At 37.4% G+C, this 25,971-nt stretch overlaps 2 protein-coding genes across 6 annotated transcripts in view; one reads left to right on the forward strand and one right to left on the reverse strand.

Annotated features, from left to right (window-relative positions):
- The window catches only part of KANSL1L (KAT8 regulatory NSL complex subunit 1-like), a 94,704-nt gene extending 85,047 nt beyond the window's left edge, over nucleotides 1-9,657 (forward strand). The window contains exons 9-15 of one of the 2 annotated variants that reach the window (XM_012727308.1): nucleotides 65-190; nucleotides 722-840; nucleotides 1,775-1,899; nucleotides 3,229-3,283; nucleotides 4,130-4,242; nucleotides 5,764-5,932; nucleotides 8,867-9,657. In XM_012727308.1, the coding sequence (XP_012582762.1) occupies nucleotides 65-190; nucleotides 722-840; nucleotides 1,775-1,899; nucleotides 3,229-3,283; nucleotides 4,130-4,242; nucleotides 5,764-5,932; nucleotides 8,867-9,094 (935 nt within the window). In that variant the 3' untranslated portion in view covers nucleotides 9,095-9,657. The remainder of the gene's footprint in view (nucleotides 1-64; nucleotides 191-721; nucleotides 841-1,774; nucleotides 1,900-3,228; nucleotides 3,284-4,129; nucleotides 4,243-5,763; nucleotides 5,933-8,866) is intronic. The other variant, XM_012727309.1, reaches the window with a different exon arrangement.
- Nucleotides 9,658-9,751: 94 nt separating this feature from the next.
- RPE (ribulose-5-phosphate-3-epimerase) lies at nucleotides 9,752-24,759 on the reverse strand. 4 transcript variants are annotated; one of them, XM_012727327.1, is made up of 8 exons: nucleotides 24,584-24,671; nucleotides 23,897-23,927; nucleotides 22,599-22,787; nucleotides 18,675-18,754; nucleotides 14,774-14,913; nucleotides 14,309-14,443; nucleotides 13,679-13,765; nucleotides 9,752-12,114 (listed from the first exon to the last, which is right to left on the reverse strand). In XM_012727327.1, the coding sequence occupies exons 5-8, from the start codon at nucleotides 14,909-14,911 to the stop codon at nucleotides 11,992-11,994; spliced, it is 483 nt and encodes a 160-aa protein (XP_012582781.1). In that variant the 5' UTR covers nucleotides 14,912-14,913; nucleotides 18,675-18,754; nucleotides 22,599-22,787; nucleotides 23,897-23,927; nucleotides 24,584-24,671; the 3' UTR covers nucleotides 9,752-11,991. The 4 variants fall into 4 exon arrangements, with proteins under 4 accessions (XP_012582781.1, XP_012582783.1, XP_004674394.1 ...); XM_012727329.1 differs by having other exon boundaries at nucleotides 24,595-24,661; XM_004674337.2 differs by lacking the exons at nucleotides 22,599-22,787; nucleotides 23,897-23,927 and having other exon boundaries at nucleotides 24,584-24,759.
- Nucleotides 24,760-25,971: the final 1,212 nt, after the last annotated feature.

Raw genomic sequence — 25,971 nt, forward strand, 5'->3', positions numbered from 1 at the left:
CAGAAACAAATTAAACATCATTTTTGTTAAAGAACTAAAACTTCACCTATCTTTCCATTTTTAGTACATAACACTCTGAATCAATGGAGAAATGGATATTCTCCTACATGCAAGTCTCAAATAAGGTCAGAATCTTCTGCACAGCTGTTACAGGGAAGAAAGAAAAGACATTTGAGTGAAACAGCATTAGGTAGGTTTAAATGAGGATAGTACTAAAAAAGTAACCTCCAAAGGACCCCTACTTCATGGGCATTTATAACCCAGAATAGTCACTAATTACATAAAACAGCCATGGTTCTATAAATATTAAAACTGTAGACAATTCAAACTTATTTCTGGACTTGGAATCCATTCACTTTACAACAATTAAGGATATCCTGCCTGTGTTTCCTGATCAGTTTTCTACTCACTGTCCTTGTGGACAGCATTTAGGCTCAAAGGCTGTGTTCTAAAGTAAAAATACGACAGTACAAGTTGATATTACAGAAATCTCAGAATATGAGATGTAAGAGAACCAAGAAAATGGAAGTAATTCTGGCTAGACTGTGGGTAAGAGTATTTTTGATTTCCTTATTTTTTTAATAAAAATATTTTTATAGCATTCTTTAAAATTTAATAAAATCAATAAACAAAGAATCCTACAGTACCCAATTAGGAAACACAGTTCTAAACTTACCAGTTATGTTATGTGTGACATTCTCAGTGATTCTTTCTATGGCAGGAGAAAGAACTAGATTTGAAGAATTTGGTTTTCAACGCACTGAACCAGGGTCCCATAGCAATTGCACTGCTGTTACCAATGTCAGTGTTTTATCACGAACCCAAAATTCATCATCACAAGTAAGTCTGTTTTGTATAATGAACTCTGAATCTTTTATTAGCTTATTAACTGGTTTAAAACCAGCTGACTTGGGGGGAAAAAGACCTTAGAGAATATTTTCTATATCTCTGTAACCTTACTAGCACATAACACATTACAACTATCCTATTGGGAAACAATAAATTTCATTCACTTTTTTTTTAACCAGAATACTAATTGCTTATTAATCCTGGGTTACAGCATTTTTGTGTTAAAAACTTAAAACTTTTGGGGCCTCCCAGGTGGCATGGAGGGTTAAGTCTCAGCACTGTGAGGCTATTCAGAGCCACTACAACATGAGTTCGATCCCAAGCCAGGGAGCTGACCCAGTGGCACCGCAGTCTGCCTGCCTGTTCTGCTCCCACCTGTCTTGCGAATCCACTAGCCTCCACACCTCTGGCCTACATCCCAGCTCTTGTTTATGTATAAATTAATCTTTAAAAGAAACTTCAAATGTTATTGTAATGACCTTCACTATATGTAACACAGTGCATATAGTGCATATAAACGTTATATTGTCAGTACTGTATAATGACCTTACTAAATGATTCACCAAGTATTTTATACCTTTCCTAATAAAAAGTGAGATTGCTAAAAGTATTGAATGAACATATAAGGTGCTTTATGGTACTCTTTTCTGATGTTTGCATTTAAGGTATTCATATTTTGGATACTTAAAATAGGCTTGTATGCATGTGCATACAAATGTACCCTCCATATCTGCCAAAAGGGATTGTACTGACTTATAGAAGCTAAAATGTTATTTGTTTTTCCTTCAAGTTCTACAGTCAGATTTTATAACAACATATTTGTGAAAATTATAGTCAGTGCATTGTCACCATATCTTTATATTACTCGTGAAAATGTCATCAGGTGCTAAATAGCACTACAATTTATGTTTATCCTGTTTTGCAGTCTACAGCACGACGAAGACTGAGAAGCGAGAGCTCCTATGATATAGATAATATTGTGATTCCTATGTCATTAGTGGCCCCAGCTAAGTTAGAGAAACTCCAATACAAGGAAATACTTACTCCAAGGTATGTATATGTACATCTTTTATTTTTTTTCTTCCTTTTTCTTAAATCAAAATGAATGAAACTAAAATTTTAATTAATGTAAGGAAGTGCTCCCTTCTTTTGACTTACAAACAAGAAAAAAAGTGGTGAAAAAACTTTTATATTATTCATGCTTGGAAAAAAAGTACCATATAGTATCACAATTTTACTTCCTGTTTTCATTTATCGTTCTAAGATAAGTTCCTAAGTAAATTCTAAAACTTACTTAGCATCCTTAGAATGCCTTTCTCATTTAGTAATGTTTAGGTGTTTATTATGTGTATGCACTAAAAGTTATGAAGGTAACAGCCCCTCTGGCCTTTAAAGTGAAAGTTTTGTACAAGGTAGCAAAACTTGTACAAAACAAGGTTCATAAAAGGCTTACATGCACCTGGAACAACAAAAATATATTATGATTATTGCCAGGTTCAGCAATAAATAAATACATTAAGTACAAAGATGAGTAGAAAGGCCCAGAAAGACACCCATGAAAGAGGGACAGGCAGAGAGTATACAAATATAGGGAGACCACAGTAAAGGGGCACAGTCTGTTAGGTTCAGCCAGAGGCTGAGGTTTTATGTAGGGCAAAAGGGGAAGTTAAAGCCAGAAGAGGTCACACCATGGAGGGTTGGATACCTTACATAGACTTGCTGCCTACTGGCTCAAACATTAAACCAGTTTCCTAAGAATGTTAATCTGGCAACAGGGAAAAGTAGGGAAAAAGGGTTAGAAAGATGTGATCTGGGTGAGTTATTTTGAAGTAGTAAGAGAACAATACTTTAGAGGTGTGATAAGAATCTCTACAATCTGTTGATACTTTCTAAGTAAGGAAGATTTATGGTTATGGTATCCTTTAGCAAAAGTATTTTTCAATTTATTGTGATAAACTAAAAATGGGTAGTTGAACAAATGTATGAGAAATTCTGCGATCTAGTCATTAAAATTTAAAAGAGGTCATGGTGGGAAGGTCTTACATGAACTGGCAAATTCTACAAAACAGTATTTTTTATTTTTTTTTTTTCTCAATCAGTTGATCAGCATACTAATAATGAGCCAAAATTAGTACATTCTTAAGTGTAACATGCAACTGTGGAGAGTGTTCACTGTAATAAGGTCTAAAGTATAAAGTATATTTTTTCTTTTTTCATAATATAAATTACTTTTCTTTTAAAAAAGTTATTAAAATACAACTATTTTAATTATGTAAGTCCCAAAGAACTAAAAGCTCCTGTATTAACCTGTGGTTAGAGAATAAAACTGTTACATTAAGGTAGATTAACAAAAGCTGTTTGAAATTCTATCTTCAACAGCTGGAGGATGGTTGTTCTTCAGCCTCTGGATGAATATAATTTAGGAGAAGAGGAGGTAAGTTGACTTAATAATTGTATATCATAAATCATGAAGCGTGCTAAATTTAGTATTTAAGGAACTAAAGGGAAATAGCTCTTTAACTGACAATTTATTTTCACTTGTGATATTAATTTGATTAAAAAAATGTTTCTGTGCATAGCTGACTGCAAAGACAACGATGCATAGAGAAAAGTAAAACTGTAACAGATTGTTTAAGCTGAGATACTGAATTTATGTGAGTTTCTATATTCAAGGCTATGAACTGAATTTGAATTAGGAAAATTCAGTATTTTATTAAAATGTGGTGCATACATCCTGTAATCCACAGGTGATAACACCCACTATTTTTCAGTCACCAAAAATTACTTTTAAAAAATTCATTTTAAATGCATTCTTCCTAAGTTCACATTGATTTTAGCCAGGAAGCTCACATTCTTAAAACTATAAAACCAAAGTCTTAGAAGCCCAGCTCTTAAAACTAATATCATTTATCTCAACCAGTTTGATAGTAAGTGTTCTCTGTTCTCTTGATAGAAACTGTTCTAGCAGTTTTACTGTTGCTAGAACAGTATACTCAAAAATGGGTATTCAGCACAAACTTCTGAGTAACTAAAAAGTTAAGAATATTTTATGTAAATGGAAGACTTGTGACCTATTTGTAATCTCGGTAAGTTTTCAAACATGACCCCAACATTAAAAAAGTTTTTAACACTCTCTTAAGGATTTTAAGCCTATCTCTTCTCATTTGTTCTCTTAAGTAAGGAGTCTTCTACCTATTCTCTTGGTGAGGATCTGCTTGAAATCTGTTCTCATATTTCAAATGTTTCTGATAAAAACAAAACCTTTTCATTCTAATTTCAGATAGAAGATCTTTCTGATGAAGTCTTTTCCCTAAGACATAAAAAGTACGAAGAGAGAGAGCAAGCCAGGTGGTCACTATGGGAGCAAAGCAAATGGCACAGAAGAAACAGCAGGTAAGTGTTAAAATTTAAAACCATGGATTCCCTGTGAAAGCAACAAAAATTTATCATGAATGAATAGCATGAATTAAAAAAAATCATTTATTTGTACACTAGACGTGACATACTGTATATACTAGTCTTACATCAGTCTATTTGTGACTCCACTGTAATTCTCAAGGTCACTGGAAGCCTCAGCAATAGAAGATTTAACTGAGCCAATAATGTGAAAATCCTTCTTAGATAAGTTAGGGCATTTCATTTACTTTAATAGGAGAGGTAACACTAGGGGTTAGAATTTGGGTAATCTGTTTTAACATTTCCACTTTAAAAAATATGGGTTTACAAATGCCCAAAGTAGATGACAGGATTAAAAAGATGTGGTACATAGATACAATGGACGATTACTCAGCAATCAAAAAAGATAAACTCATGCCTTTTGCAGCAACATGGATATAACTGGAAGGGATCAAGTTTAGTGAAATAAGCCAGAAAGAAAAATACTGGATGGATTCACTCATAGCAGGAATATAAAGGATCAGGGGCATAATAATAAATAATAATAATAAATAAATAAATAAACAAACAAACAAACCATATACCATAGATATTTTACAGGGGTGGAGTGGGGAACTGGATCAAAAACAAGGTGGTGGTTAGTGCACTGGACTATGATGATGGGAAGCCCATGAGGATTACAAATGAGAGGGGTAAAGGCACAAAATGACATAAAAATAAACAATTATATTATTAAAATATATATATATATATGGCCCTCCCTGGTGGCGCAGCGGGTTAAAGCACAACACTGACACTGAAGCCACTTCCACATGAGTTCGATCCCCGCCTGCCCCAGAGGTGACCACGTGGCGTGGCAGACCTCTCCTGACCCGCCCGCTGCTCCCCTCAGCAGTGTACTTCATAGATCCGCCTGTTATGCTCCCCACTCTGTCTCTGGTGAAGCCTCTCGCCACCCCTGAGCCTCTGGCTTGTACCCCAGTTCTGTATGAACAAATATATATATATATATATATATATATAATGGTTTAAAAACACTAAATTCAAAAAGCAAGATCAGGTTGAAGTCTGGTATCCTTTTATGAGGGACCATCTCTCAATTACTGTTGTTAAAATACAGATTTACTGTAGATCCTATCGAATTTATCGTATAAGATTCAACTTTCTATATTTCTCATGAAAATGTGAATTGAGTCATTTTGAATGACATTACCTAAGACTACTTGGGAGCTTAAATTCAGAAAGACCATTAAGGGTAAAGTAACTGTTCTTATTTGCTAGGGGAGGGGACGCAAGCCAATAACAAAATTAGGATTATAATTCAGCAAAAAGTTTCTTAATGTATTATTTTAATCTATGATATATGGAAGATAGTATCTTTTAAGAGGATCTGAAGATTACTTTTTAAATATTCTACACAGAACCTAAAGATTACAAGTTAAAATGACACAATGAAAGCATGGGGAATTCATAAAATACCCAGGCCTTAAATAAACATTTTCTTGATTTTCTTGCTAGAACGTTCACTAAAAATGTGGAAGTACAGGACTTGCTTGTGAAAGACTACCCAAATGACTTCAGTGGTGGTCAGCATTGTGCTGCAGAGAGTCCAGCTGAGCCCTCCCTAGAAAGCCATGCCCTAAGTGCTCACACTGCTCTTCCACTAAACGAAAGCCATGAAGCCAAGGTGAGTGGAATACAAGTGACTAGTAGCCGACCCCTCAAATGCCTTTTAAAGTTTTTAATAGAAATTGCTTGTTGTAAATTAAGTAATCAGTATTACAAAACAAAATCAATGTGACAACTCAGAATAGAATGCCATGTGAGAATCTGAATCCCAGACTCTATTCTAATGTAACATGTCAGTACCAAATTCCACTTAGTCACTTAATTGTTTACCAATTAGAACGCAGTAAATTTTAGCTACAATTTCTCTCTTTATAAAAGATTTTTACTGTCTCACCAAAGATCCAATTCTAGCCATAAGGGAAATGTTTTCTAACACTGCATCTAAAAATGCATGTACCTGTCTTCATAAGTAGGTGTTGGAAAAGAAAAAACCATCTAGAATGAAATGCATGGAGAATAGAGAAATAATAAGTTGTAGAAAACTCATAAAGTCAATAGCTGCCTGTAACGACAATATGAAAAATGGAAATATGGACAACCGTTTTCGTAAGAGAAATCCCAAAGTACTCCTGTGCTGAAAATGGAAACGAGCACCTTCATAGGAAGTACATATCAAACATTTGAAAATACAATACCTCAAACTCTTCCAAAATATTAAAGAGGAAATGCTTTGAAACCTATTAAATGATAGCAGAATCACTCTGAGACTAAAATTGGACCAGGACACCAGAAAAAAAGAAAATTCTATGAATAGAGATGTAAAAATCCTCAATAAGCTATGAGCAAACTGAATTCAAAATTATGTTAAAAGGATCATACATCATGATATGGTAGCATTCATTCCAGAGATGCAAGGGTGGTCCAATATTCACAAAACAATCAAGATGATATACAACAGCAACAAAGAATGAAAATAATATGACAACCTCAGTGCAGAAAAAACATCTGACAGAATTCAAAATTCACTTACAATAAAATCCCACAAAAAAGTGAAAATGTATTTCACATTAAAGCTGTACCTGACAACTCACACTATTTTTATTCAAAGGTGAAAAGCCAAGCTCATTTCCTTAAGATGAGGAACAAGACAGTAATACCCACCCTCATTACTTTCAACAAAGTAGTTGCATTCCTAGCTAGCAGTTGAGCAGGAAAAAAATAAAGGCATCAAGCTGGAAAGGAGGAAATAAAACTCATCAGTAACGATGTACGGCACAATCAATATACAAACATGATTAATTATAAAAAGTAACAATGAAGAAACCGAGAAACTAAGAAAACAATTCCATTATAATTGCATCAAAAAAGAATGACATACCTAGGCATACATATATTTAACCCAGGAGGTGAAAGACCTGTACAGTGAAATGTACAATGCTGAAAGAAAGTGAAGACACAATGTAAAGATATTTCATGTTCATGACTGTTAGAATTAATATGACAATGTCTATACTACACAAAGCAATGTGCATACTCTGCAATCGCTATCAAAATTCTAATAGCATTTTTCACAGAAATGAATAAAGTCCTAAAATTTCTATAGGACCACAAAAGACCCCCAAATAGCCAAAGCAATCTTAAAAAAAAAAAAAAATACTGGAGGCAGGACAGGATGCTTCCTGACTTCAAGCTGTATTTCAAACCTAGAGTAAGCAAAAGAGCACAGCAGTCAGGTGTCATGTGGTGATGCTCTGGCCAGTGACAGACCCTACGTACAACAGTGGTCACAACAAGCGATGCTGTACAGCATTAGGTGTGACACAGGCTAAGCTATTTAGACTAGTGTAATTACAATCTGTAATAGTTCACAATGATGAAATCACCTAATACATTTCTCAGAACTTACCTACTTTTAAGCAACACATGACTTACTATCATAAAAACATAGATCCTGGAACAGAATAAAGAGCACAGAAAGAAACCCATACCTGTTTAGTTCATTTATGTCAAAGGAAACAAGGATACACAATGGGGAAGAAACAGTCTCTTCAGTAAATCATACTGAGAAAACTGGCTAGCCACTCACAAAAGAAGGAAACTCGACTGGTGTATTACACCAAAACAAACTCAAAGTGGATTAAAAACTCTGATTGTAATAAACCGTAATATCTCAAACTGTAAAATTCCTGAAAGAAAACAGGCAAGATTAATAGTCTTACTGATATTTTGTTTGGATTTGACTCCAAAGGCAAGGATCATGAAAACAAAAATAGAAATAGGGCCATATCAAGCTTAAAAATTTCTGTACAGCAAGAATAACACCATAAAAGCAACCTACAATATGGGAGAAGACACTTGCAAATCCTATCTGATGAGTGATAATTTCAAGTACATATGAAGTATTCATAAACTTGGTAACAACAAATCCCAAGCAATCCAACTAAAAAAATGGGCATAAAAAAACAAAAAACAAAAACATATAGATGACTGACAGTCACATGAAGAGATGCTCAAATTACTAATCAAAGAAATTCAAACCAAAACCTTGAGATAAATTCACACAGAATATTGTGCAGTCATAAATACTGAAATCATGTCATTTGTGATATAGAAAACAGATTAATGTTACCAGAGGAAAGAGAGTAAGGTGGTCAAATGAGCTAGATGAAGGGGTTCAAGAGGTATAAATTTTAAGTTACAAGTCACAGGGATGTAGCAGATATAATGAGGTCTATATGCAGCAACAAAGTTTTGCAACTATGAAAAGTTGCAAAAACAGGAATTAATTATTCTACTGCACGATACACAAATATCAAATCATTGTTATATACCTGAAACCAACAATGTATGTCACTTAAAAAAATCTTTTAACTCAACATCATCCATTTTGAAATGTTGCTAGATTTTAGGTGCAAATGGAAGTTTTCATACTTTATGTGCTAAAGAACAAAGGTAAAAGTTATTCTAAAATTGCCACTCATGAATTATTAGATACATAAATTTAAACAAAACAAATTAGTTGAAACTTAACTGATAATGTGTTCTCTTTCAGTCCTTGTGGTGGGAACGACGTGTTTTTCCGCTGAAGGATGAAGAAACAGAAGCCTTATTATGTCAGAAAGAAAAGCATGATCAGATGGAAAGATCAAGCCCAGCTTTCCATGGTGAAGTCTTCTGTGCCAGTGTACCAGAGAATGGCCACCATCCAAAGAGGCAGGCTGAAGGAATGGAGTATAAAACCTTTGGTCTAGGACTTACTCACGTTAAAAAAAATAGGTGACAGGTATCAAGTTAAGAACACTATACAACTGAGTAGAAAACAGGAGGGAAATAAAAACCTATTCTCCATCCCCCACCCACTCCCTTCAGTCACATTTCCAGAGTAAGAGCATGACTGCACGTATTAATCCCTATGCTGTTTGTGAAACTGGCAAGGCTTATTTCTTTTTCCTTGAACAACAGGAATACTAGTTTCACCTACAGACAAATGCTAGTCATTTGTGATTATGATCTAAATCACAAGCACCCCAAAAATTAACTACTGCAATTTGATATAAAATCACATTACTGGGTAAATAATTTTTAAAAGACTTTACACCTCCCCCCCACACACCCATATACACATACCTGGTAGATCAAATGACAGCTTTTTTTCTATATACAATAGCCCATTAAAATTGCCTCAGAAAATATTAGCATTTACAAATGTGTGTACAGTGTATACATACATATACACACAGTTAAAAAAAAAAAAACACTGGTGTGAACCCACTTGAAAATGTATGCATGAACTACCCCAGGAATGCAAGCTGCAGCATAAATAAAGCAGCACAGGTATCTACTGATAATGAACATCTGAAAGTTTAGACTATGGAAAGTAAATTTTTTAAGTATGTTAAACCAATAGTAGAAATATTTATGGAATTTCTATACCAGATAACACAATATTCCTTTATTTGAAATCACTGATATCTGTTGGACTAAATACAGATTATTTCTATGCATTCTGAACAGATAAGACAAAGTACAGTTAAATATTTTATGTATCTCATGAAAATACCAACTTAAAATAAGGAACAAATAGGAAAAGTCTTATCAGTATAGAAAATATGGTGGCATTTCTAGTTAATTTGGTCATTCCTTACTATAGCTTACTTTATTCAATTAAGCATCTATTATTCTTTCTTGTATCCAAGAATGAGAATTAAAATTTTTCAAAAGATATGCTTCAATATAGGATATTGGAGTCTACATTAAGGAAATTCCTTTTGAAACAAATACATCATTTTTTCCTATGTAAAAGTTGACAATTTATATGAATCCTTTTTCTCAAGTATAAAAGGTTATACAAGTTGTAGTATCTATATAACTGACAATCCTGGCCATATGGCCTCGTCTGGGGGATTTGACACTAAGTTTTTGTTAGGGATTAGAAATTATACTGGTCCCTTCAATGAGAAAAAAAAAATTCAATACTGACATTTTTGCTTGTAGTTTTACTGTACATTTATTTTTTAAAAAAGAAAACGTGAGCCAGACAAACTCAAATTGTCCAGGCAAATAAACTCAAATCTTTTGTCATGTCTGATATTATAATCTTCTATGTAAGTTTTTTAATTAAAGTTATTTCTATATGCCTGTGTTACCTGATTTGATTAAACACCACCTACTGATGGCACAAAACTAAAGCCAGAAAAAACTAACATATACAAATTTTACCTTATAATCTAGAAAAAGCAAGCAAACTCTAAACTCATAATAGCCTAAACATGTTAAATGACACATCCTGTTTTATCAACACATTTTATATAATCAAGAGTGTTTTCACATGAAGGAAGTAGCTAATACATATCTGTTGTTGAAGTGTAAGCTGGGAAACAACTTTAAATATCTAGTTTATGGATTAGCTTTGTACCTTGTCATCTCAGCCACCTGGTCTTTCTTGGATTAAAAATTACAGATCCTTTGGGTCAGAATCCATAGTTCCAGAATATTTTCAGCCATGTGGTTCTGCTACTGGGTAACTTTAGACTGGAAATAAGACAATGTTAAGTAAAGCAAGCTTTCTTTGTTTCCTCTACTAATTAAGGGCTTCATTTATTTAAAAACAAATACAGACTGGAAATCCTATGCCCTACTGAATTCAGTCCATGGTATCAGCCTATTGCTGGACTTTAAGTTTCTTCACTTTTTAAAGGGGACTTAAATACCTCTCTTAACACTCAGGAGCGTGATTTGTAGATTGTAATGAGATTACACGAAATTCTAGAAACAGTACGTTTACCAGTTATCTCTTTTAATCCTCAAATACTCCTGATAGTTATTATAGTTACATTCAATGTAAATAGCATTTAATAGAAACTCAAAGACTGGTTAATTTAATTTGCTAAATGGCAAATAAAGTCAGGATTGAACTTGGTACTGCTGCTCAGTAGAGGCCTTCCATTCCTTTGTCTCAGAGCTAGCACAGTATTTCCAGCCCTTAAAGATCATATGATTAAGGGAGAGGGAGATCACTGAATAACCTGCCCCTTCAGTGAAGCCAGCAAAGAAAACTCTTCTAAAATCTATGCTTGCATTTTAGAACAGAATGAAAATCCCTAGATGCCATGTTTTGTCTTTGTGGTCTTCATGTATCAAATATAAGATGACAGTGAAAAATAAATGTTTTGGAAGCCACCTCAGCCATATTCAAACTTAGATTTCTCATAAGTTCTATTCTACTTATATTACTAGGCATATACACAAATAGAATGTGACAAGAAAAATGTAAGTTGTTTTGATTTTGGAAAATAGCCAAGAAACAACAGAAAATCCTTAGGAATGCAGAAAAACACTTTTTTTCATAGTTGCTAATATGCCCTCCATAGGGCATATTAAGACACATTTCTGCTTATAATCTTAATACAGCCATATTTTTGCTCTTTATAAAAAAATCAAGTCTCCCAGTAAAATGTATTTTACCACACCAATCTTTAAATTCCATCACTAAAACTGTAGTTATACACCCCAATTTCTAACCTCTTGGAACATTGTGCAGAATAGATTTTAGTCACTGGAACGTATAATTGCTCAGAAAAGCAGCACTGCCTCAACTGTGATTATGATTTGGTAGTCAATAATCCTGTTTTCCAGTTGAAAGATTTCATGAGAAGCGACACTGGGTTCCCTGCTGTTTCATCGATCAAGAGAACGTTTCTGAGCAGCTTCTGAACAAACATTTCTTAACAGGTTGATCACAGATCTGGGGTCTTCACTTCTCATAATTGCACTGCCAGACACAATCATGTTAGCTCCTGCCTGGAAGAAGTAAACATTTAGGTTACACCTTAAAGGAAGATGCAGATTAAGCCTGTAACAGAAGCCCTGGACTAGAGTCTGCGTCAGGCAGTCATCAATGCAACTGTATAAAAACAATCACTCCAAAATGAATAGACTTAATCAATCCTATTCAATGAAGAAAGAAGTTTAAAAGGCTGAAATTTTTATATCTAAGAAATCATTGACTTCTGGCAACCAACTGTGAGTTACAATGCAGAATTTTTGCTAGTGCCTAGGTTAAGACTTCAAAACTTTAATCTCAGCTTATTAAGCTTTTTCCAGTATGTACCAATGGCCGACAGCTACTGAAAATCAAACTCTATGTCTCTGAATTATACACATGAATTGCTAGAGTATAAAAGGATAATTACTGCTAAAATGTGAACCTATACATAAAACATGGCAACATTTAAAAATTTCTCATTTTGATGCCAGCAATAGAACATCTTTTAAATTAATTTTCACTGCATTCTGGAATGGGTTCTAAAAAGATTTTGTTTTTAAATGTGGAAATAAATCAGAAGAGCAAGTAAGATGAATCCAAATTTAGCGACAGAATTCTAAGCTTCCCAAGCTTAGTTTGTGACTCAAAGAGGGAAATCCAGCATATTACATGATTCATTCCTAGAAGAAAGGGGGGAACTATTGAGTAAATACTGAACTGAGGACTTCCCTAGTAAAACATTTCTGCAATACCATGCACTACACTCAAACACTTCTCATAGGAGTCATAGAAATCAGTTTGTGGCATTCCTGCTTCCTATGTCTTTTAATTTCAGCAAGACTAAGCATAATGGTAAAGCACAGTTTAGAACAAAGCAATTGTATAAGGGGTCAAGGCAATATACTCACTAGTCACCTCTTCAATTAATATTTATCACAATTTGATAATTCAAAACTATCAAGCAGAAAAGTGTCACAGGTATAGAAGAAACTCGAAGTGCAGAAAAAGCACACTGCTTAATGAAAGCAGATCATAAGTTTTAACCACCTGCAGTGCTATAGGGAGGGCTGGCATCATCTTAGGAAGCTCAGGAGACTACCGGATCAGCCACTAGAAAACAAACCTCATCCCACTTCTACACAGAGGGCCAAAAGAGCAGGAATGCCAGAATCACCTTGATCTTTCATCAACAATGATTCTAGTCATTTCATACAAGGTACAACATACCTACATTCTACAGAAAAACATTTTTCCCCCTTTATAAGGAGTATATTTTCTTTCTCTATTTTGGAAAAATGTCTCATCCCAAGGCCTTAGAACTTAATGATCTTCTGAAAGCTGGCATTCAATATTCTTTAAAAAAAAAAAGAACTCTATTCAGCATTAGTAAGACAAAAGGAAATTACTGAAATTACTATTTAATGATCATCTAATTTTAGAATAATCACTTACTGTTCTTTATTTTCCTAGTTCTAGATTAGAACAAGTACTTCTCCAAGAAAGAAAAGCAGTTAAGGAAATCTCTTTGGCCCTAAGGCAATGTCCTGGACACTGCATGAAAGGAAACTGTTCCTGGTTACACACAAGGAGCAGGCTCACCTCTGCACATCTATGGATAGTGTCAGGCCCTACTCCACCATCGACCTCTATGTCCAAAGATGGAAACTGAGTCCTCAACCAGTGTACCTAGATATAAACAAGAAAATAAGTGACTCCTAAAATGGCTAGGTGGGGGAGTGGGGGGGTGTTAAGGGGGAGGGAGAGAAGTGACAAGCACCCATTAAAATCACAGCCAAAATTAGCATTTAAAATATTCCATATAATATTGTCTAGCAATACAAAATATTACTGGGGAAACTTCCCTTTTAATGTATGGAAACAAACTTCTATAAAAGCAAGCTTTATTCTTTTCGGTATATATCATTCAATTTGACATGACTGTGCCAAGAATATACTTCATGTAAACAAGACAAGAACAAAGCTCTCTATGAAAATGCTCAGAGATCTGAAGGCTACAGACATAATAATTTTGAAAGAAAACTTCAAGATTAGGATGTGAAATTATTTCTTGATTTCCAAACCTAGATCTCACAGCATTTACTGTACTGTATTAAAATGCTAAGCAGGCCTCCCCATTTACAGGACATGATGTATCTAGTATCAAGAGACCAACCATGTGCTTATTGAGTGAACACACACAATACACCGCAGAATCAAATCCATCTTTACCTTTGGCATCATATCTTCCATGAACTTCTGTCCTCCAAACCCGGGTTCCACTGTCATAACCAAGGCCATATCTATCTGATTTGCCCATGGTGCCAAATACTCAACTGTAGTTCCTGGTTTGATAGCAAGACCAACCTGCAACAGGGACAAATTTGCTGCATCATCTGATTATGGCACGTCAGGCTCAAAAGAGATTTATTCTTAAAAAAGTATAAAAACATAGAATGTTTAGACTATATTAAAAATAAATCAACAAACAAAATCAAATGTAAATGTTTCTAAAAGGTAGTAACTGTCAGAAAGCATTAGGCAATTTTTATCTGATAAACAAATAATACTTAAATGCTGGTTTCCCAGCTGGAGAACAAGCGCCTCACACGGCCTTCACTATCTAGCTCTTGTCTTCGTCCAATGTGCCAAACTCTGAGAATGAACAGTATAAGCCAGTCACCGCTGACCTCTCACCTTCATCCCATTCTCCCGAATGTCTTTAATCAAAGCCCCTGGGTTCTCAGTGGCCTCGAGATGAAATGTATATTGATTTGCGCCTGCTACAGCCATTGGCTTTACCCACTGTTCTGGCCTGGAAACCATCATGTGCATGTCTAGAAAGAAAAGACACAGCTCCTAAATATTACTGAAAGGAAAACACCTGGCTCAGATTATCCAAGTCAACTGTAGTTTTTGCTACTTGTATATAAACTGTGCTGGCATCACAGTAATCGTTCATTAGGTATACTTCTGTACAGCTAATATTCCTTTAGCCTGAAAATAAGATTTTGGTTTAACTCATTTACAAGGCATTCTTCTACAAAAAGCACACAACTCTGTACATTAAAAGCAATAACAAAGTCAGAAATCCTAGGTATAGGTGCAAGTTCAGGAAATGCACATAAGTCTATTGCTTATGTGGATGTACTTCCTCATGTGTAGAAGGTAAAACTGAATGCGTGTTCCCACTCACATGCACTAAGCATTTACCACCAATTATTCTAAGCCCAAGGGACAGAGTGAACTCAGAATCCCTGCTGTCTGGGATTACATTCTAAGCAGAAGAGACAAAAGATACAACGAGCAAAAAAAAAAGTTTGGTGGTGGGTAGTTAGGACAGGTAGTTAGGATAGCAGGCAGGGAAGCGCTGGGACGGGCAGATGAGCCAGAGGCACAGAGTGAAGAGAGACAGTGCGGTACTGCCGGCCCCTGGGCTTATTCTGAACGACTGAGGCCAACTGCAGGATCTGAGTGAAGGGGACCCAGCCTGCTCACAGCAATAGCCCAGAGAGAAATGACAATGGCAGCAGGTGTGGACAGCGAGAGCCGGTGGGATTCTGCATGTGTGCAGAAGGCAGAGACGACAGGACTGGAGGAGGGCGAGTGTCAGGACAGTACAAGAATTTGGGCCTGCACAGCCAGAACCGCTGCCACTAGGAGACAAATACTGCGGGAGGAGGAGCGGGCTCAAGAACAGTTAACTCTAAGCAGTCCTCCAAGTCAGGACAGGCACTTTAATCTAAAGCTGCGTCACAGAAATATGTTATGTTTAAATAGGCATGACATTCTTGAAAGATCTTAATCCTTACTGGCATTTAATGAGGAAAGCAAAGCGTAAAAGATGCACAAGCAAGAAATAACACAGTGAAGAAGATGTGAGGGAACAGTAAGTACTATACCCCTATGGGAACAGACGATAGTGAGTTGTCTGGAGGTTGTTGATTTGGCTAGAAGTACATTTTGACACAGCTAAGATATAATAAAGAAAATTCCAGCATTCAAGAATTAAAGCAAGGGCATAAAATGCAATATGGCTTTGAAAAATGTTAGTTGGGAGAGTATACAGCATGACTTACAGAGGTAAGATTAATGCTTACATTCCTAAGCCAGAAAGTAAAAAAAGACAGAACATATTTTAACAGGTAAAACTTTGTTTTTAAAAAGCAGGCTCAATTCGAACTTACTTCTTTTTCCCTTAAATGACAAACACATTTGAAGAAAGTATCAGTAAGATCAGTCTGACAATCAACAGTTCTTTCAAGCGAAAAATAATGTTCATGAAAAAAGCACCTACTGTGTGCAACTCAAACAGAGGGGCCACTAGTTTCTCTCTCTAAGATACACAGAAGTGCTTTATAAATACTTCCCACTCAGTGACACAAAATATTATAAAGACATGTACTCATGGCTCAAGGTTTCCTAAAATTAGTAATTTGCACTGCTTTATCAGAAATACCTGCTATGAACACAAAACAATGATGGACATAATGACTACTGCCTTGATTTGACCAAAGTATTAGCAGACACAACTACTTTTCCAAAATTGTTACAAATAAAGGCAGACAATATGAAAACAGTTTCCATTTCATGGATTATCTGAGAGGGATTCCCTGGGTTGTCAGAATATGATAGTTTCCACTTCATGGATCATCTGAGAGAGATTCCTTGGGTTGTCAGAACATACTAGAAGATTGCTTATTTAAGTAACAGCAAAAACAAACTTTTTTCCTATCACTTCACTTCTCATATGGTTATTTCTACTCAGCACTAAGATTGAACAGCTAAAATCCTTAGTACATAAACAACTTGTCAGTTAACTAGAATATTCTCCCGTAATCAACTATCCAGCAACCAGATTCAAGAATTAAGTAACAACAAAAAATACATCTAATATAAAAAGGGTCACAAAAACTTAAAGCATATGGACTGCATACATTTTTATTTAGACCCACTGCTAGAAAGATTAACTAGCAAAGCTGCTATGATGTAAATGAAAAACAGAAGAAGCAGCAAATTGGTTGTGTGGCTATAGGGTTGACAAGAGCAGAGAGAGGAAACAGTGAGAAGTTACATGAGGAGCCCAAATTAAGGGGCGAGAAAAGCAAAAACGTTCTTTGATTCACATAAAGCCAGAAGTCCAGGAAACAACGAGCCCCAGGTGTGGGTAAAAGCAGTACGACTTACTTCAGCCAGCCCTGAAATGTAAGAACAAACTGGCTTGGAAAAAAAAATGCATTTTCTAAAATGTAACAGAAGAGAGTTAGAGAATCAAACTTTTTCCCATTATTTGGCATTTTCAAAATGTAAAGGTGTTGGAACATATTTCCCTCATGCCACAGAAATTAGGCAACAACATAAGCTTTCTTTGGTGAAGTGAATGGATACTGTCTAGAGAAGCTTTGTCCAACAAAACTTTCAACACGAAGGCATGTTCACAGTGGCACTATGCAGAACAAAGTTACAAGTCTCATGTGACTAAAGTGCAAGTGCCACGTGGCTAATGCCAGTGAGAAACAATTTTATTTTTATTTAACTAACTGAAATTTAAACAGCCACATGTGGCTACCATTTTGAACACAACTAGACTCCTTCAGAAAACTGGTCCATAATATGCCACTTAAAAAAAAAAAAACACCTGAGGCCCTCCCTGGTGGCGCAGCGGCTTAAAGCGCAGCACTGAGAAGCTAAAAGCCGCTTCCGCATGAGTTCGATCCCCGCCTGCCCCGGAGGTGACCACATGGCGTGGCAGACCTCTCCTGGCCCGCCAGCTGCTCCCCTCAGCAGTGTACTTCGTCGATCTGACTGTTCTGCTCCCCGCTCTGTCTCTGGTGAAGCCTCTCACCGCCCCTCAGCCTATGGCCTGTACCCCAGTTCTGTATGCACAAATAAATAAATCTTTAAAAAAAAACACCTGAATTTTACTAAATTCCAGGAGTTAAATCAAAACACATTAAATTTCTTCTGTAGATGAAATCTGGCATGTGAGGCATTAGCTTTGCTTAAAACCACAACAAAGGACTTGGACTGAATCCATTTCTCCGTGAAGTGACTTCTTAAATATCCTAATTCTTATTATCCTGTTACATTGGGGTGGAGCCTACACACAGGAAGCTCCTATTTGCATGAACTGGTTTTGCTTCTAGACTATACAGTTTGGAAATTGGTTTAACAAATTACACTGCATACACCAATCCAGCAACTACCTATGGTTCGCTCTGGGTAAAGTGTAAACAAAGTAGAAGACAGCTGTGCCCTCCAGACATTTATAGTCAAACAAAGCAACTACTGAAAGAAGGAAGTTCTAGGAAGAAAATCAACAAGCAATATTGATAACTGGATAAAGGTTTATTCAGGCTGAATACTTAAAAAGGCGTGGGCAGAGGACAAGCTAGCCAAGAGAGGAGCTTTCCAGCAAAGAGATCAGCAAAAGTGCAGCAGCCCTGAGGCAACAGCAGGTCTGGCTTAGGAGGAAACCAATGAAGACTGAGGGGAAGAGAAAAGGGCTCAAGATAAACCTGGAAATTGGGCAATCAACCATCTAGTTTTCCTTTACTTGAGTAACATATCCAGCTTCAGGTGGCATAACCCCACTTACCAAAGAAAGGGTCCTGGCCTAGCTGCTTTCGGAGGCTTTCTACCACAGGGTGACCAAAGGTGATGTTGGGAACAAAATGCCTACAAGACAAACAAAATCTTTCTCTGAAAATATTCTCAATTCAGTTTCTGTGTTTTCCTCAATATGTACTCTGATGGGACTATCTGTGATTACAGTATTTTAAAATCAATACTAGAATTAAACAATACTAAAAATGTGTTTTTGGTTAAATGTTCTTAATATTAGTAAAATCCCAAAAATATCTGTTTTTAGTATTAAATACTAAAATTTCAGTTACAAAGCAACAGCTCCTTAATATAGCAACAACAAAGCACAATAATGTCACGGGATTTAACCCTGTGCCACATAATTCCTGACAGGTTGAAATTAAAAGATCACACTGAATGAAAACCCTAAATTATATGACTTGCCCAAGTCACACACTAGTTAGTAAATTCTGGACTCTAATCTGGGTCTCTCAAGTCCCAGCCTGTGGCAGGTCGCCTGCAGCTACTTTCACTCCACCTCTATCAAACGGCTACATGGCAGTTGTTTGAACCTTTCTGTAAGACCATCAATAAAGGAACTGGGCCTGTGTAGTAATAACAAGATAAGGAGGATTAGCAGCACGCCTGGTAGAGTCCTGCAGTCCAACTTCACAACAGCTTTATAATGCTGATATAATGATCACAACCACTGAAGGTTGCAAGATAAATACCGTCCACACTCAGTAATTGGTGGGAGCAAAATTCAAATCAAATCTGCCTGATAATAGACTCAAAAGACTCACTTAAACCTTCGTCCAACTTGTTAGTCCTCCTGCTCTGCCATTAGCTCACATATATACTGAATTCTGCTTCAGAGAATACTGTATTTTATTAAAAAACAAAACAAAACAAAACATATATATATATATATATATATGTACCAGTAGAGTGGTTGGCAGTAAGCCACCTCACTAAGAACACTACATTTCATAGCTCCCCTTACCTCCCAGTAGCCTGGTTTGGTGTCACTGCAGAGTCCAGCAGATTAAGCATTTCCTTTTCTGTTCTCCTCTTATCTTTCTGCCAGTAAAGCCCTTCCAATGGCAGAACCTCTGGATGACAGTATGTCCCTGAACTTCTGCATTAAAGGATACTCACACTGAACTGTTACAAGAATGAGAACTTTATGTTAAGCTATGGAAGTCTAGGCTTTACTTGTGAAAGCAGTATTAGCCTATCTGAGGATTGCAAGAGAAACTAAACAGTAACATGTAGGAGGTAAAACAATTTTAGAAACAAGTAGTATAATACTTTCAAAGAGGGGGAGATCATGGGATTTACAGAACAAACAATTTGTAAAGAGGGGAAAGAAATGAAGCTACCGGTTATGTTCAAGGAAGGGGGGAGATGACATTCACCATCCTGGCTACTTAGGGCAGAGGTCATCATAGCAAGGGTGTCTTATGCCACACCAGCAGTGAGTACAGAGTAGTGAGCAGTCATGACTTGATTTTAAAAAGCCGTGCAGTTTTAAAACAAGAAGAAGAAGAAGAAAAAAAAAAAAAAAAAATATATATATATATATACACGCACTTAATAAAGCAGGAATATGGACCAGCCAGTAAATTGGAAGGGAGGAAAGATGGATTAGTAAATGTCAAGGAGCAGGTAAGAATTGCAAAGAGGAAGGACAGAAGTGCTCACTGTTACCTGATTAGGAGCAGGGGAATGAAGAGTTACCTTGGCAAAGATTTGAAGGTTAGACAACTAGCAGAATGAATGTTAATAAAAAAAATTTTAAACATGAGTCAGGCACCTTTCTAACACTTTCTGTATTAATTCAAACTTAAAAAACAACAACAAAACCAACAACCAATAAGCCTATGAGGTAGATACCTCCAGTATTTAACAGGTGAGGAAGAGGCCTAAGGTCACTGAACCAGTCCAAGCCCAAGGCAAGAGTAAAGGCAAGCAATGTGGCTCCAAAGTCCAGCTTCTTAATGACCCCGTTCCCCTACCTGCAACTAGTTAACTTGCAGACAAAAGGTGCAGGGGGGAGGGGAGCGCTCAAGTGAGGTTATGATTTAGGACACACCTGAGGAGGTGATGGTAGGTGGGCACAGGCACTTTGCCTACAAGGTCCTAGGGGCCTTGGAGGGAGTTTCTGTACTTAGCAGGAAATCTTCCTACTATTTAAAAGGAAATCTTTCTCCTATTTGTCTAAGGGCAAAGACTGCCAGGGATTCTGAATCAGATTCTTATTCTGTTTATTCAGAACCTGGAAGTTAAGGATAGATGGAAATAGGAATATATCACCCTGGAATTGAAAGATTTAGATTTTGTTGACTCTTCTTTTAATTTGCTGTGTGGCCTTGGAAACACTTTTATTGTCTCAATGTTAAGCTTTATGTATGACGGAAATAAAAGGGATACACCTCTACTTCACTGGAAAACAGAAGCATTCTGAATAAAACCACTGACCCTCAAATGGTATAGCTAATTACATTACTATAGAGTAAGTCAGTTCACCAAGAACATGCGGAGAACAAAAACGCACCAATACCCTCAAAAAAACTAAAGACTTCCTCCTAAGCAATAACAACAAAAGGCTAAACACCCAAGCATGAGGTCAGGATGTCCTAAATTTGCCTGCAGAGAGTAACCAGAGGCGCAATTGCCACAGAAGGATTTACTGGCTCAACTCCAAGTTAAACATGTGCCAGAGACGACCTGGGAATATGAATGTTTAACTCGTGCCCAGGCAGCTTTTACCGGACTCTAACAAGGGCACATTCATCAAGGAAGCCTGCTTCAGTATGATTTTGTCCTGTTTTTTGCCCCTGAAAGACACCTTTTGAAATAAAGTGTGTTCAGAAATAAAATACAATTTAAAAAGTATTCTTTTTTTTCTCTAGAGAACTGAGATTAAATTATAATTTTTTGAATACAGGATACAATTATTTTTGTCTCTCATAGTGTTCCATCATCAACTCTAAACTTTGTTTATAGCTGTAATGCAATCTTATTTCAGACAACTCAAATCTTTACCAAGCCCCAATATGCAGAGATGCTCACAGGACCATAAAAATTATACAAAATGTAGCTAGATTATAACCAGTAAACAGGAAGCACAAACCCATTGCCTACTTTGAGTGACAGATACCAGAAATGGGAGCCGGAAAGGGGAGCTGGTACTTGGCCTGGCTAATGGAAACTGCTATTCAGCACCAGCCCAGGGTGGTTTCTGACACTATGGGCCTAGCACTGGCAAACCCTGAAATGTTAAGTCAGAACTGTAGGACTAATGTGAAACGCCTTCACTTTAAACCCTGGTAACTAATTTAAAAACTGCTTTTTTACTGTGTTCTTACACTGAGGACAACACACTGCGGTCATTGTCCGATCAGGACATGTTTATGGATTTTCCGATTTTCTTTTCCAGAGAATCCACGTGTTCTTTATTTCAAATATTCAACCATTCTATTGTCCCACACCCCACTGTATCCCCAGAATTTATTCCTGACTTTCAGTATGAAGACATTCAGTGAGGGCCTTAGTGGGAGAGGGGGAGACTAGAAAGCTGGTGCATCCAAACTCATGGTGGATATTTTTAAAGGGGCCAGCAACATGCACAGAGGGAAGCACCTGGAAGGAAAGGAAAGTGGATGGCCTCCTTGGGAGAGGAAGTCCATACCCCAATTTCACATCCCTGGCCAAGAAGACAATGCAGCTTGGGCTCTTCCTATTCTGGTGTGACATCAAGAAAGGGCTGAGTTCCTCTTTGACTAGAAAGAATAAAAATAGTTCTTGGCACAAAAAACTATGAAATTTGACAAGGTTTTAAAATGGTGTACACAGAATTTTAGTTTTTTCAAACCAAAGTATTTCTTGGCAAAGAGAGAAATGAGGCAACAACAACAAAAAAAAAACCAAATACTTTTATCTCCATAAGCTCAGGTGTGCCACAGGGTGAGAGAGGGCAAAGTGGTTCCTTTGAGAAGACTCCGTCATGATAAATTCATTCATTCATTTAACCAACTGGAACTAAGCTTGCCATGGTGCTTCACTTGTAGAATACACAGTGGTGAACCAAAGAGACAGACCTAGTTTTCAGAGGTCTCACAGTCTATAAGGAGAGATATGAAATAATTAAAAAAAAAAACACACATATAAAATTATTAGTTGCTCTTGGGGAACTGAGAAAGTCTCATGCATTCTCTAGTGACTAGAAAGCTCACTAGTCACAAAATGTATTAATTGTTGAGACAACACAAGCTGTTGCATGCTTCCTATCTGGATTCCATTTCCAAGCTATGAAACCACAGACAGGTGACCAGACCTCTCAGCATCCAATTCCTCACTTCAAATGTTGATGCAAATAACAGCTCAGACCTCATAAGGCTGTGTGAGCTAATCCACAAAAAAAGCATCAGCACAGAAACAGTTACAAGTTCCTTAACATTAGCTGTTAGTTACTATTAAGATTCCTGATTGGTGAACTTAATTCATTTTCTCCATATATTTACTCAAACATGATCCAAGACTTACTTAAAACCACGTAATTTTCTGTGTCAAAAAGACTAAGCAGATATGGGCCATTTAACTTGACATTCCCTAGCTGTGCCAGACACACAAAAAAATGTAACTACTTATATCTGAAGTATACACTCAGTAACATGGAGTTCCCAGCTTTCAAGTAAAGGGATCCCCGAAAGTATACAGGTAGCATACTAAAAACCAAGATTTTTAAAGAGGAAATAGTCAGTAATCTTGCATATTTCACCTAGAACGTCAAGGCACTGTCATCATCAGATGGGCATAGTGGTAACAGACTTGGAAGGTAAAGGAGAAACAAAAAAACCACCTACAAAATTCTTAGAAGAGGAGTGATATTAAAATGAAAGGAAAGTAACTGATGACTTTTGTAAACAACAAGAACTTGCCAATTGACCCGAGGGCACAGAGTTTTTAATCTATTTTAAAAAGTATTTTTTCTACACCAATCCAAGATAATGTCTGCTATGATTTTACCACCAGTTCTCAGTGGCCTTCAGAGAACTACTTGGCAAACTCAAGTATCTCCAAGTTGCAACTATGTCACAATGCTGTGCAATCTTGAGGGAGTCTCACTGTTTACTCTAGATTGGTTTCCTCATTTTATAGCCAACTTAAGAAACCAGTACCATCCCGACTCCAGTCTTTCGTGCATAACTACAGTGCTTAAAAATTACTTACAAAAAACTGAGCTCCCTGAAGAGCAGGGTGCCTGAAGAGAAAATAGACAGGAAAATCAAAATCTGAACAAAGATACAACTCACAATCACAGAGAATTTACTGTACACCAGGCACTGTAAACTTTGTGTACCTCTATTCACCTCCAGGGATGCCTACGCGACAGGTTCTAGTACTACCTCCATGTTTAGCATAATGAAACTGAAGCCCACTGAGGTTAAGTGATCTGTCCCAGGGAGGTAACCCAGCAAGTGGCAGAACTCGAGCAAGTTCACTCTTGGTGCCAAGCTCTCCATCGTTACGCAGGTCTGTCTCCCCAGCTTCGCCACTAACTAGCTATATGAGCTTGGGCAAGTCATGCCTACCCACTTAGGCCTCAGCTTCCCTAACTGGAAACGAGACACCTGTCTCAGGTTTAAGGTCCCTTCCGGGTCGTAAGTGCTAGAAGACCACACGTTACGTGGGGGGAGGGGAGAGAGGGGACGCGGTCGTAGCCTAGGATGTCGCCTTTGCTGGGCTCCAAGGCTGGGTCTCCCCAGCTTCCCCCCGACTCCCCCGGGTCCCCTCTGAATACCGCGTTCAGAGTGCGGCGCTCCGCAGCCACAGGACGCCGTGCATCCAACAGGCATTCAATCAAGGTGCGCCGACCCGCCCCGCGCGCCAACCCTGACCAGAGCCCCGCGGAGTTACCCGTCCATTACATCCAGGTGCAGATAATCGGCCCCGGAGTCCAGCATCCGGAGGCACTCGGCCCCTAAATTCGCTAGGTCGCTATTGAGGATGGACGGGCCAATCTTGCAGCCAGACGCCATGGTGCTGGTTCTCAAGTGCAAGTTACCCCACGAGTCTCCCAGCAAAATGAAGGCGTCGCCCCGATTGGCCGCACAGTTTTGACCCCTCCCCTTTCCCGTAAAGTCTTCCGGACTTTGCCGGAAGCAGCGCCCTCGAGGAGGAAGTCCCGCCTCCGCTCTAGGGCAAGGCAGCCAGCCTGTGGCTTTCGAGGAGGTCCAACATAGAGGCCCCTTCTTCCTTCCTCTGACCTTCGTTCTTGAAACTGGGTATTCCGGTTACCCAGAACTCACAGATTAGAGAAGTTTCATTTTTCGCTCTAGTTCCCTCAGCAGTTCACTCTATGTGGCTCTATGTGCGCTCCATTTTTTGCCTATGCTGTGCTTTTCCCTGGAGGGGAAAAAACAACTAAACAAAACCTACCTCTATTTCTCGCTCCATGAGTTCTAATTAAGAGGCAGAGGTGGAATCCTGACTCTGCCCAAGCAGAGTTACTTCTCCTAGGCTAGTTACTTCTCCCTGTCTCCATTTAGTCATCCGTAAAGATAGTACCCGGCCTTTAGGCTTGTAATAAGGATGAAATAAATGCGTTGGATACTCAGTACAAAATAGTAGACTGTCATGATTACGCGTCTCTGTTTCTGGCCTTCATCTTCATCTTTTCTTTTTCCCTATCAGGAGTGCTCATTAACAAACTATATACATGTATGTACTGTTTAGGGAGACTAGGTTTGTCTGTCCCTCAGCTAAATATGTCTAAGGTCATTGGATCAGGAAACGAGATGAAATAAAACCACTTGAGGAAAATAGACCTAGCACCTACTTTAGAGGGTAAAGATAAAGCACTTTGTACTCTAAAGAAAGAATGATGGTGACTTGGTTCTTGTGGTGATTTTGGCCACATTCAGATGAAACTAGATCCTTACATTCCTTCTAGAAAATGGCCAGTCCTTCCAGCAAGTCATAACCTGAGCAAAGAAATCAAGCTGAGCACTTGTCTCCCAGCATGTCCTTTCTGCTTTGTTTTGAAATTTAGAAGTGTGAAGCCTGATTAGAATAGAGCTCTTTTGGCATAGCAGGAAGAAGTTACTGGTGCCTAATTGAAGAGTGACCTAGGCCAAACTATAGGAGTTTAGTAGGAACATCAAGAAAATCCCAGGGATCCAAAACAAACAAAACATAACCTCAAGGATCCAAAGTGCACACTTTTCCAAATGAGTTAACCAATTCTTATATTGAAAAATGAAACAATCAGGCATCTTAGAAGTTTTTAAATTGATTTTATTACA

Source organism: Condylura cristata, unplaced genomic scaffold (assembly GCF_000260355.1).
Source record: "Condylura cristata isolate star-nosed mole 26May11 unplaced genomic scaffold, ConCri1.0 scaffold00002, whole genome shotgun sequence".
Taxonomy (NCBI): Eukaryota; Metazoa; Chordata; class Mammalia; order Eulipotyphla; family Talpidae; genus Condylura; species Condylura cristata.

What these genes read in the sequence shown, in the direction of transcription:
- RPE (XM_004674337.2), bottom strand. Translation starts at nt 24,705, where the DNA reads ATGGCGTCTGGCTGCAAGATTGGCCCGTCCATCCTCAATAGCGACCTA. An exon ending in TTCGGGAGAATGGGATGAAG is followed by an intron (nt 14,444 to 14,773) that starts GTGAGAGGTCAG and finishes TCCCTGTTGCAG; the next exon opens with GTTGGTCTTGCTATCAAACC. An exon ending in CTATCCATAGATGTGCAGAG is followed by an intron (nt 12,115 to 13,678) that starts GTGAGCCTGCTC and finishes TACTTCTTCCAG; the next exon opens with GCAGGAGCTAACATGATTGT.